The sequence below is a fragment of the Rutilus rutilus genome, assembly GCF_951802725.1.
Source record: "Rutilus rutilus genome assembly, chromosome: 20".
Lineage (NCBI taxonomy): Eukaryota > Metazoa > Chordata > Actinopteri > Cypriniformes > Leuciscidae > Rutilus > Rutilus rutilus.
In genome coordinates, this window is record NC_140225.1 from 31,261,029 (window position 1) to 31,273,702 (window position 12,674).

Genomic DNA, 12,674 nt, shown 5'->3' on the forward strand with positions numbered 1-12,674 from the left:
ATCTATCTGTAATAGTAACTCCTTTAATTGCAACATCAGGTTTGAGACTCACAGTCTCCTTATTCACATTTCCTTTTAACAGACATTTTAAACCGGGTGGTATAGCATCGCAGAGGATGAAATGTGTCATTATCTATGAGTGTTAAAGTGACGTAACATCCCTTTCAAGTGGACGTGTGAAAGAGACGTGAGACAGAAAGCACTTAAAAGCACTCGCGCTACTCATGTACTGAGAGAGAGATAAGACAGTAGAGCTGCACGATTCATCTTAAAAAGACTGAGATCTCCATTCAAACACCCACACGATCATCTTTCATTTCATCTGTCTATTAAACCTCTGACAAATCATATCGCAACATTCAAATCTGTCTTTTCAACCTCATAGTATCATTATTTCTGTGATACAATAGTTCAAATTATCATAGAAGTACTGGGATAAAAGCTCAAATATAAACACTGATGTCTACGAAAATCGATCAAAATAGAGTAAATCAGCTTTTGATAGAAACTTGGCGCTTAAAATAACGCATTTATCGATTACATTGTTTCAAGTGACTGTTAAAAATGTATTTGTTATTGAATCATTTATTCAAGAGAATGTAGTATTGTATGATGCTTCTGAAGTAAAAGGCAGAAAGATGTGATGAATTGTTTTTGTAAATATGACTCATTTTATACATCATGTACGTGTAAGTGTACGATTTAACGATCTTGTGCTAAAAAAAATTTGCAATATCGAATCGCAATACATATCATATCGCACCCAAGTATCGTGATAGTATCGAATCGGGAGATAGGTGTATCGTCCCAGCCCTATTGTGTGTGTGTGTCTAATATTTGACCCATCTGTCCACAGAAATGGCTACAGGTGAGCAACCTGCCCAAAGAGGTGTACCAGCACTTGGCTTGCTACGTCCCCAAGATCTACTGCCTGGGCCCCAACCTGAACCCCCAGAACGAGGACCTGCTTGCCCAGCTGCTGCTCCAGGGCCCGCTCGAGTGGTACCTGTGCGGGGAAGAGCCGTCCGTGGGATTGGCCAAGCTGGAGCAGAACAACCAGCCCTCGCAGCTCTGCGGCCATGTGTTTAAAGTGGGAGAGCCAACGTATTCCTGCAGGTACACCGCCAACACTTCATCATCATCATCTCTTTCAAGGGTCCCACGGGTCCTGGAAATCCCTGAAAGTTTGTCAATCTGAAAAAGAAATGTCAAGGCCCTGGAAAGTTCTTGAAAATAAACACACACACAGATACAGGTCCTTGAAAGCGCTTGAATTTATTTTGTGCAAGACGTTTTCTGGAAAAAATCACATGTTATTCCCTCCGGTCCGCTAATGTGTTATTTCGCCAACACCTCGTGGGCTATGCGCACTAGCTTGCTTGATTTACGTTAGCTACGCGCGTTTGCGTTACGTTAAGTGTTTCCCGCGTGAGGTACTTTGTGTTGTACGTTGCCATGACATTCACGCACTCAAAACTGTAACAATGTATCTTACTATCTCACTTGAAATGTGGCTCCACATTAAGTCCTTGAATTTGATGGTATTGGACCTGGAAAGTCCTTGAATTTGAAGTTAATAAAGCTGTGGGAACCCTGTCTTTCTGATCCACCCAAAAGAAGGGTGTTGATTCTCATCTAGTCTGCACCCACAATTATTCTCAATTCGTCTGATGTCAAAGGCATTCAAACTAGTGATCATGGCTCTGTGCGCTGCCTAGATTGTCTGTCATAATGTATTTATTTATTTTCCCCATGCATGTATGCCGCTGTAGCCGTCTGACCTGGGATAGTGTGGGTCACCGTGTTCCCACAGACGGGGAAGTCTTGGCTGAATTAGGTCAGCTCGCTGTTAGGTTAAGTCCTTTAGGCAAGATCACAGTAAGCCGGCTAAGAGGCCGGAGGTGACTGGAGTCTGCTCTGTGTCTTTGAGAAACAAATGAAAGGGCTCACACAGATCCCCGATGCTTTATCACGCTGGCTTTATGAGACTGGAATCTGATGTGATTGTTGTGTGAAATATATCTTGCATCCTAAGAATTTGTGCAGATCTTTTTACAATCCTGTCATGTAATGTGTTACTGGCTCTGATCCGAAACCCCAGTGATCTGCTTTGCTGTCTACATCTTGGGAGCTTCAGAAAGCTTCATTCAACTAGGGCTGGGTGATTAAAACAATACCAATAACAATTATATAGCGTTTATATATTGCCTTTACACGATATTCAATAAATCCTTTCTTGATGTTTGCTCTGAAATGGCTGAGTGATTTTGAAATGAAAAGGCTGATTATTTTATTATTATTTTTTCTCGTACACCAACCGTTTGTGTCTGAGATCAGTGTGCAAAAGTCAAGTCACTTTTATTTCCATAGCGTTTCAAAGCAGCTTTACAGTGATAAACAGGAAAATGAGAGTTCTCTAAAGAGAAAAGTGTGTTTTTCAGCTGAGGTCAGTGTAATGTTGATTTAAGTTCAGTTCAATAACTATGTAAAGTTAATCAAATATGAAATGTTCATCTATAAAGCAGCGCTGCAGAAAACAGTGATGTCAGTTCTAGCTCAGTTTACTTTCTTATGCAATACTATCAGTGCTAGTATATACTACGCTGTCAGATCAATAATATTGCTAAATGTGTCCTCAACTAAGCAACAGTGTCAAGGAACCCAAATGCTACCATTTGTAACTATTTTTATGTTTAATTTTTAATTTAACAAAAAAATTCAATAAATTAAATTTGTTTGTTTTTAATGCTATTAATGATTATAAGTAAATAATTGCAATGATGTTTTAATTATTTATTTACTTATCATTAATAGCATTAAAAACACCAACATGTCATTACAAAAGTTCAATTTGAAGTTCTAACTTTTCATTTGATCCCGTTAATTCAAGGTTTATTTAAAGTTAGAACTTTAAATTGAACTTTTGTAATGACATGTTGGTTATTAACTTGTAAATGACTCATTATGCAAACACACGAGGAGAGTCTCCGCATAAAAAAGACCCACGACTGGCAGGTCAACGTTGTGCTGCTACATTTCTCTCTGATACTGTAAGAAATTCAATTAAATGTTACAATGAACTGACAAGATGATTGTCATCAGTTTAAATGGTGACAGGATGCATGTAATTAAGTGACAGAGCGCTCCGCTCCGTTACTTACGACAAAAGCTTGTGACAAAAGCTTGCCGACTCTTTTGCTATCCACTTAAAAGTATGTATATTTTCTTCACAAGAACAGTACATACTTTCAGGGCATAGTATAAGTAGGCGAATCGGGATGCAGCAATAGAGCTATTCAGTTGCAGTGCATTCTGGGAATGCTTTACGATGCATGTCATGAGGAATCTCAATGGCAGCATGATTTTGCTACCATTTATAACAACCTTCATCCGTGTCTCTGCTACCTGTTTGTTGTAGGCAGCTCACTGGGGTTTTAACAGCTGCTATCCTTCTGTTGAAGTCATTTACATCTGATTTTGTTTCTCCTTATCTCAGGGAGTGTGCGGCCGATCCAACCTGTGTGCTGTGTATGCAGTGCTTCTTAGGCAGCGTTCACAAAGAGCATCGCTACAGGGTAAGAGGAAACGAGATGCACACTTTAACAGTCTTAAACATCTCACTCGGAGATGTCAGCATGTTGGTGTGACAGTCGCAGAGAAAGTGTCAAATACCAAGTGTGTGGACCCGTCTGCACTAGTGCCACGCGGACCCTGACTTCTCCCTGACAAGAAAGTCCTGCTCAAATCCTCTCCACTGTAAAGATTGTTATTATGGCTCAACCCAGAACTTTTTCAGCATTTAAAACTGAGGGCTGTGACTCATGGTACAGTTCTTTGTAAAGGATACAGGACTGATGGGGCTGTTGTGTCTGTGAAGAGAAAACAATCAATCTGACACAGTTAACTGTCCTATAATTTAAGGACTGGTTCAGTTTAAACTATGACTGATTTTTGTAACCATTTTGTTTGAAATGAGACATCTTCATACAAAAATCACCTTGACACCAGCTGATCAAAAGCCATTGCAAAAATAGCTGTCAGAAAAAAGACACGTAAACCATGATTTGAAGTGGGATGTATTAACAATTATACTAAAAGGCCTTTTACTTTCTATAAAGTATCAATCACACGACAGAAGGCATGTAGTAGATTGTGCGCAACAGGTTTTTCAATACATTTTTGATCATGTTGATCATTTAGAGGCCATAGAAATGTGCATAGCAAATACAATACAGTAGGCTTTCTAGGGTGTGAAGTAAAAAAAGTGTGTTTGTTTTAAGGAACACTAGAGCAGACAGTCATGTGTGTTGCAGGTTGACTCATGACAGTGAGGTAGATGGATATAGGAGACTTGAGATCATGTGCTGCTGTCTTTGTGCCCGCTGTAGATGACCACCTCAGGAGGAGGAGGCTTTTGTGACTGTGGCGACACAGAGGCCTGGAAGAAGGGCCCTTACTGTCAAAAACATGAGCCTAATATCAGTGACTGTTCCCAGAAGGTAAGATCCCTCTTCCTCCGTCGACCCGTTGTCGAATAGGCCGCTCCCGGATGACACACACGTTTTTAATACTAGAAAATCCACCCAAATGTTCTTTCTGTCAAAACTCTTTATTATTGAAACATGTTTTATTAAATTGTGCTCAAATTCTGTGTTTTCTAATTCCTTTATTTCATGCATAGGTTGCTTCTGTATGCGGTATGTCCATCAAAACTCTGTAATCCGCAAGTACTTTAAGTTTGGGTCGATTGTAACTTGCATTTTAAAAACAACATGTGCCAACCATTTTATATGATTTGAAATGAGAAATGTTTATGTTGTCAATAAAAGAGACAAAAGTTAGGGAGACTCTATGATTTAATGTTGGAAAGCACAGAAATTAAGACATTAATATTGTAATTGTACTATTTTTCTGTAAAATAACAGTATTAAAATTATATATGTTTTTTTAATGTCTCTAATATATGTCTTTAATTCATTTTTATTTCAGTTTTAGTCAGTTTAAGATAACTTAAACTCATTTCAGCTTTTATTTTAATTGCTGAAAATGTATTTTTAATAGTTGTAGTTGACAATAACAAGCCATCTTGTTTGGCAGGATCCGTTGGCTAATCTGTCTGCGGAGATGATCGCTCGCACGTATAACGTTTTTGCCATCATTCTCAAATACGCTGTGGACATGCTCACCTGGGACAAAGAAGACGAGCTACCTGAAGGCCTCGAGCCACCGTAAGATATATAATCACTCGTTGCTTGAAGTCATGTGATGACATGTCCCTTAAATGTTTTTTCCCCAATCAGAAGACACCATTTTTAGCATTTGGGTGGGAGAGAAACCCATTCTAGATCCTCGTGATCGTCTATCATGCATGTGATGTTTTTGAGAGCTGCATGTTAGTATATTAGGAGATGTGTAACTTGCTTATTTTCTTCTGAAGGGCCCGTGGAGACACGTACTACTGCATGCTGTTCAATGATGAGGTCCACACGTACGAGCAGGTCATCTACACACTACAGAAAGCTGTGAACTGCACCCAGAAGGAGGCCGTCAGTTTCGCCACCACCGTGGACAGAGATGTGAGTACCAGCTTAACCTGCCATTAGTTCACCTGCCAGAGCCACAATTCAGGCTGAAGGCTCTAGCTTCTGTTCACTGATTACTTCTGTTCACCGTATTCAGGGCAGGAAGTCTGTTCGCTTCGGGGACTTTCAGTTTTGTGAGCAGGCCAAATCTGTTATCGTGGTAAGTTTTCTGCCATCGCAAATCCATCCGTTTGGGTTTTTTACTCTTTTTACTGAGAACTTTTTCTTGTTAGCGAAGGCATTCATTTAAGTTTTATAAAGAAATCCGCTCCAATTTGCATATCATTTCAGCACCAGGCTATGACACATGGTTCACAAACAAGATTGTTAGTTATTTGCTTAGACAAACATCGCCATTATCATTGATGCAACAAAATTTCGCCAAAAAGTGTCAGCTTACATATCTGACAGTTTTATCCCAAAACCCCTACAATAAATAACATTTGATGCTCGCTTTAGTTCAAGCGGCACATGAACCAATCATCTCTTCCTCTTTACTACTAGTTATATCACATGAATGAACATCAGAAGGTATGTGGAAAGAAACAGTACACCTTAACATGTCTCATTTAACAACTCAATCAGTTTCAACTGTGAAGAAACATCAGTAAAACATCTTGTAATGTTTAATTTACCTTATGAAAGCCATTCAGTGTCCACAGCTTGATAGCCAACTAGAAAAAAAAAAACTCTTTAAGAGAGGAGCATTTTGTTATATATTTACACTAGGGGTGTAACGATACACGTATTCGTATTGAACCGTTCGGTACGAGGCTTTCGGTTCGGTACGCATTACAAACCGAACGGTTCGTTGGACCATTTTTCCTGCCGAACAACATTTCGTTATTTCAAATGTAGGCTCATAATCGACCACAACATTGCCCAACATCAAATGACAAATGTTATGAAACTGCGCTACTCCTTATTGTGTGCTTCACGGACCGTTTATCAGTTTGGACCAGTGCCGTGCGAGCCGATCTTGATCAAGCGACACTGTTATCCAGTAAAGAAAGCATTTGAATTCGCCACTGAAGTAATAACATCGCTGCGAGATCTAGTGAGAAGCATTCACATTTCTCCGTTATTAACGGATCAAACAGCGCTGACGTGGAAACCAGGAAGAAACATTGTGCTTTCGAGTAACGTTACGTCGGTTGTATTTCGACATTATGAATAAAATTGCTGCCCTCAAATGTTAATCTGAAATAACATAAACCTTTGTTTATTACTACTACAATATTACATTTAATTTTTTTATAAGGAGCTGTTTTTGTTTTATATGCTCCTAAGAAGAGTCGAGCTCCATCATTGCTCAAAGTAAAAAATGACCATACTTTTTTATGTTAGTTTTAATAAAAAATAAGAAAATTAAATCATGGAAATTTCTCTGCCATTTCTTTCTTTTTGCTGTATCGAAAACGTGCCGAACCGTGACACCAGTGTATCGTATCGAACTGAACCGTGAATTTTGTGAACCGTTACACCCCTAATTTGCACTATAATACATATTCATCATATTTTTACTTATCCAGTTAGTGACGTCTTCATTCTTTAATATAGCTCTTGTTTGAATAAATATTTTATTATGTCCACTGTTTAATAGTTTATTTTAACGAATTTGAGTAAATCATAATAAAAAGTTGATATAATATTGTCTTGTGCCATTTAAATTACAACTTTTTTTCTTATTTGAGTGTTCATTATTAAATACATTTGATGAATTAGTTGATTTGTAACTTTTTTTTTTCTTTCTAGAACTGTTTTCAGCTAAATCAAATGAAACCTTTAACTTTGGTTTCACTTTTTCTGTAAATAATTGACTTTTACTAAGCAGTCATATTTTCTTTGGCAACTACTCACGACACTTTAGCATCATTAATTGTTCTTGTAAATGTAGTTTGTTTGTGAACACATGTTTTGCAGAGGAACACGAGCCGTCAGACGAAACCTCTGCGGGTTCAGGTCATGCACTCCTCTATAGTGGCTCATCAGTGTTTTGCGCTCAAAGCTCTCAACTGGCTCGGCCAAATCATCAGATACTCAGGTCTGTCTCTGCATCTTTCTGTCTCATTTCCTCTCTGTTGTCGTTTCCCTTTCCTTTTAATCACTTCTGTAGAAGTCATATTATAAAATTGTGCAACACCAAACTTTCTAATCTTCTCCATTTAGCAATTACCATACGTTTGGATTTCACAGCTGTTTATTTTGGTATTTTGCTATGATTCCCGTAATCTTTCATCAGTTTCGCGTGTTTAATAGAGCAGTGTGTTCTGAGTCAGCGTTTGCATCTCTGTAGTGAATCAGTGCCTGAGTGTGTTACTGTCGCCCAGCAGATGCTCTGAGGAGGATCCTGTGTCAGGTGGGACTGCAGCGCGGGCTGGAGGGAGAGAACTCTTCTCTAGTGGACACGCTCATGCTCTGTGACTCCAAGATGTGGAAAGGTGAGTGAATGCGTGTGCTGACATTAGCTCTCCTGATATAAAAAAATAAACAAATTAACAAGTTGTATATAACAGGAAAAATTAAGCATATTTTAGAATTTCACAATTAAAGTTGCCCCTATTATGCTATTTTAAAAGGTCCTAGTTTAGATTTGGAGTCTCCTACAACAGGTTTACATGCATCCAAGGTCAAACAACAAAAACATTTCTCTTAATATATATTGCAGCATCACCTCTTTTCTCTCAGCGCCTCAAACGGTTTGATAATGGATTGAGTCTCTCTAAACCCCTCCTCACTAAGAGCTCCCTCTGCTCTTTTCATGGACAAATCACGATTCACCAAAAACATTTGTTCTAGAATGTATTCTAAATTTACAAAGAAAATAGGATCAACTATAACACACATACACAAAAGACTTTCTCTCTGTGGCCTTAGGAAGTTATATTTCACCTTAACACGACTTTACTATATGAGCAATATCACATGAGTAGCAGTGCAATATGGCTGTGTATCAGCATATCACACGGCTTCGAGTGTGATATTGCGTTTATACACGAGAGTAAATAAATAAGAAACAACAACGTGTCTTTAATCAAATCTCTTGTGCAGAACTACTTCCTTCCGCTACGGATTAAAATCTCACATTGATAGTTTGACAGTTGAGCCCGAGCCTCCGTTACTAATTCTGAAACGTCACTTTAGATCTAGTAATGAAGGAACGTTGAGTCGCTTCATTGAAGCTTGTTGTATTATGTAGAGAAAGAGAGATCGACTAAACGAGTGTTAGTTGCACCTGATATGGCTTTCATTCTTCAGGTCGATGTCCATAATATTATATCCAAACAATCAGTTTTAATATCCGCTGAGGAAAGTGATATGTTCATCTTTGTCCTTCCCATGACAGCACTAAAACAACTTCATGGTTCTGACTCAATCATAAAGACAGTTTTTTTTCCGCCATCTAATGGCGTAATAATGTACATTTCACTGAAGTCCATATCACAATCTTTTCCCAATGTCAAATACGGCATATTTATATAAAATAATATTTATTAAACAACAATCGGAAAATAGGAAATAAACACAAGCAAACAATTCAGTCAAACATACAAAAGCAGTGCTCTAGTACAGGATTTAAGTATAGCTTAAATATATAGAGAAATATATAAAGTTATGAAACTTAATTTTCCCGTCAACCAAAATCGATTTGCTCCGGAACAAGTAATAGAATAATAAGACTGATCGCCTGTTTGATAAACCCCAAATGAATTATATCTACATAAGAGCCAGCAGCAAATTCCTGAAGCACTGTCCGAGATGACGCTGTTCTGTGCGGGAACATGAGCGCTGGAGCTCGCGTCTGCGGAAGCGGCTAACAAATTGTAAAATAGGCACTATGATTTTATGTGGGTCACATATTTGAGGTCTAAATAACTACATTCTCGCCTAAAAAAAATCTTAAAACTACATTTCGTGACACAACAACAGTAGTATTTTTTTTTAAAATATGGTGGATTTGCTCGACCACCATGACAGGCGCTGCGAGTGGAGTGATACAAACGGTGAAACTGTTCCAGTGCTCATACTGTGTGAATATCTCACCGCTGGAAAAGGCTCTCAGCCAGTCCGATTTGAGAACCAGAAAGAACGGTATTATATTATATTATATTATATTATATTATATTATATTATATTATATTATATTATATTATATTATATTATATTATATTATATTATATTATATTTAGGGCTGTCAAAAGATTAATCGCATCCAAAATAAAAGTTTGTGTTTACATAATATATGTGTGTGTACTGTGTATAATTATTTTGTATATATCAATACACACACATGCTTGTATATATTTAAGAAAAATTTGTAATTTATATATAAAAAAATTATATTTATATATAATATAAATTATATATATATATATATATATAATATAAATTATATATAAATATATACAGTATATGTATGCAAATATTTCTTAAATATATACATGCATGTGTGTGTATTGATATATACAAAATAATTATACACAGTACACACACATATATTATGTAAACACAAACTTTTATTTTGGATGCGATTAATCGCGATTAATCTTTTGACAGCCCTAATTATATTATATTATATTATATTATATTATATTATATTATATTATATTATATTATATTATATTATATTATATTATATTATATTGATTTCATCTTGACTATATTTTGTCCTGTTTGTGCAAATCCTAAATAATCCACACAATTATTAGTGAATGAGACCCAATAATAGCTTTATTTGTTGTGCACTTTGATCTTTAAATCTTTGCAGACCTTTTTCATTCACAAACAGCTTTATTTAACAAATTTATTTGCATTGTGACATTTAATGACTTCCTCTAAAGTCTCTTTACTGTAATGTGTCTTTGTTTTGTGTTTTTATTATTATTATTATTCTCAGTTGCGTGTCTTTACATTCACCTTATTAAAAATATCCTACGCTACAATATTTTAAATCAACATAAAACATAATTATATGAATGACAATAAGATTTTATTGCACTACAGAAATGAGGATTGGGATGAAAATGGGATTAATTGTCATGCAAAATAAAAATAAAAAAATCGATCATATAAATGTCCTTAATCCAAAATGCAATTTGGGGAACACTCTAGTTTACAGTGACCTTGTTATACATATTACATGTACTATGTGCATTACATAGTAATAACAGTAATTATGCATAATTACAAGCACCTGACCCTAAACTAATCCCTAATTCCATCTCTAACCCCACAAGTACTTGTTGTAAATGAATATTACTTAATAATACAGTGCTTACTTGTATACTCACACTGTAACAAGGACATCTTAAAATAAAGTGTGCCCGTAATGTCTTGTTTGTTTCTTTTGTTTTTGGGGATAAGATATGACTGAGACATGTTTTTGCCTGGTTTTGTGAGATTCGCCCAGTTAAGCTCATGCTGTACCAAACCTTGTGTTTCCTGCAGGAGCGAGAAATGTTTACCACCAGCTCTTTATGAGCAGCCTACTCATGGATCCAAAGTACAAGAAACTTTTTGCAATCCAGTTTGCGAGGGTAAGACTTCCATTCACAATGACACAGTCCTTATATTGATTGACAGAAAAATATCAGGGGCTGTATTACAGAAACATCCTAATCTATCTGTTTACGAACCGTGGTCGTTTCACTTAAGAAGTAGTGAACTTTTCAACTTTTCAAATCTCAAGATAGGAAGTTTCTGTAGTATAGCCCACCACTTTATCTCTGTATGCCATGAAGCCCCAAAAAGTGGTGAACAGTTGGTGCATTTGCCCGCCTGCATTCTCATGCTTACTGAGGAATGGAGTCAGGAGAAAAAACATTAAAATTTGTTGAATTCATAAAGCAAAAATAGCATAAATGTAACATATTGCCACATGCTTTACGCTTTCTGGGACTCCATGACAACCCATTCACCCAAAAATGAACATTTTGTCATCAATTGCTCACCCTCATGTCATTCCAAACCCAAAAGACTTTTATTCAACACTCATAAAAGTTCATAAAAACATTGTTGAAGTCATTTTTTTTTTTAGACACATGATGAACAGATCACATATAAACTTTGATGAACACACTACATGGTGGAGCAAATAATTATATCAGCCAAACTCCCCTGACACTCAAGAACTAACCTCATTAGTTTGGAATTGAGGGTGAGTAAATGATGATAGCTTTTTCATTTTTGGGTGAACTATCCCTTAAGTATTGTTTTTAGAGTACATGATGTTGAAGGCACTCTCTGGCTCAAAGTTACAATTACTTAAAATTGCTTTAATGCTGTTACACTGAAAGTCTATATAGGGCAAGGCAAATAAATATTCAACATTTTTAAATATTGCCACAAAACTTTATACTTATTAACTTAAGTCTAGCATTAAAACGATTTCCTTCTAACAATCTATATAAAGTTATTTCCAGTCTTAACTCATGTCATGACCATGTAAAAAGGTTACCTGCAAGGACACCACCTGTAAAACACATTTACATGGCGCAAACTCCACACACAGGATTTCCAGTGTTACTGCAATCACCATTTTATTTTATTTTTTCTTTCAAACTGGCAAAATTATTTTGTGTGGTAATCAATGAAAAATGTTCTAGATTCTGTTGATTGCGCTTAAACTTGTGTTGCACCGTCCTGTGAGACAGAATTGTTTCCACAGACATAGCCAGAATATTCCAAGTCTGTGATTCACACTAGAACATCCAGTTCACTTTCAGTTCACTCAGTTTGATTCAGTGAGGATAAGAGAGTTTGAGAATCCAGTCCCTGTTCAGTGAGGGGTATCGTCTCAGAGAGAGAGAGAGAGAGAGAGAGCCTTTGTAATAGAGCGATACTTTGACTTGGCGTATTACTCTCTTTGGTTCGCTGCCCGCTGCGGTCCTCCGACTGACCCGTCCTTCTGTGACAGCAGGGAACCTCAGGTGTAGGGCCCTATGAAATCACTTTTGTTTCCTGTTTTTTCTCAGGTTCCGATTTATTGTTTTTTTTTCTGGATTCAGTTTTAATGGTTAAATAAAATTTAAGTAATCAAAAAGAATGTCTAATTAATTGAAATCGTGAAACTTATATAATTTAACATTTCCT

General features: G+C 36.7%; 1 protein-coding gene across 2 annotated transcripts in view; it reads left to right on the forward strand.

The window, feature by feature from the left end:
• Window positions 1–12,674, forward strand: part of ubr2 (ubiquitin protein ligase E3 component n-recognin 2) — a 45,065-nt gene that overhangs the window by 4,299 nt on the left and 28,092 nt on the right. For both annotated transcript variants that reach the window (XM_084391438.1, XM_084391439.1), the window contains exons 2-10: window positions 857–1,116; window positions 3,497–3,575; window positions 4,389–4,499; window positions 5,098–5,228; window positions 5,438–5,576; window positions 5,680–5,742; window positions 7,506–7,626; window positions 7,916–8,023; window positions 11,031–11,119. In XM_084391438.1, the coding sequence (XP_084247564.1) occupies window positions 857–1,116; window positions 3,497–3,575; window positions 4,389–4,499; window positions 5,098–5,228; window positions 5,438–5,576; window positions 5,680–5,742; window positions 7,506–7,626; window positions 7,916–8,023; window positions 11,031–11,119 (1,101 nt within the window). The remainder of the gene's footprint in view (window positions 1–856; window positions 1,117–3,496; window positions 3,576–4,388; window positions 4,500–5,097; window positions 5,229–5,437; window positions 5,577–5,679; window positions 5,743–7,505; window positions 7,627–7,915; window positions 8,024–11,030; window positions 11,120–12,674) is intronic.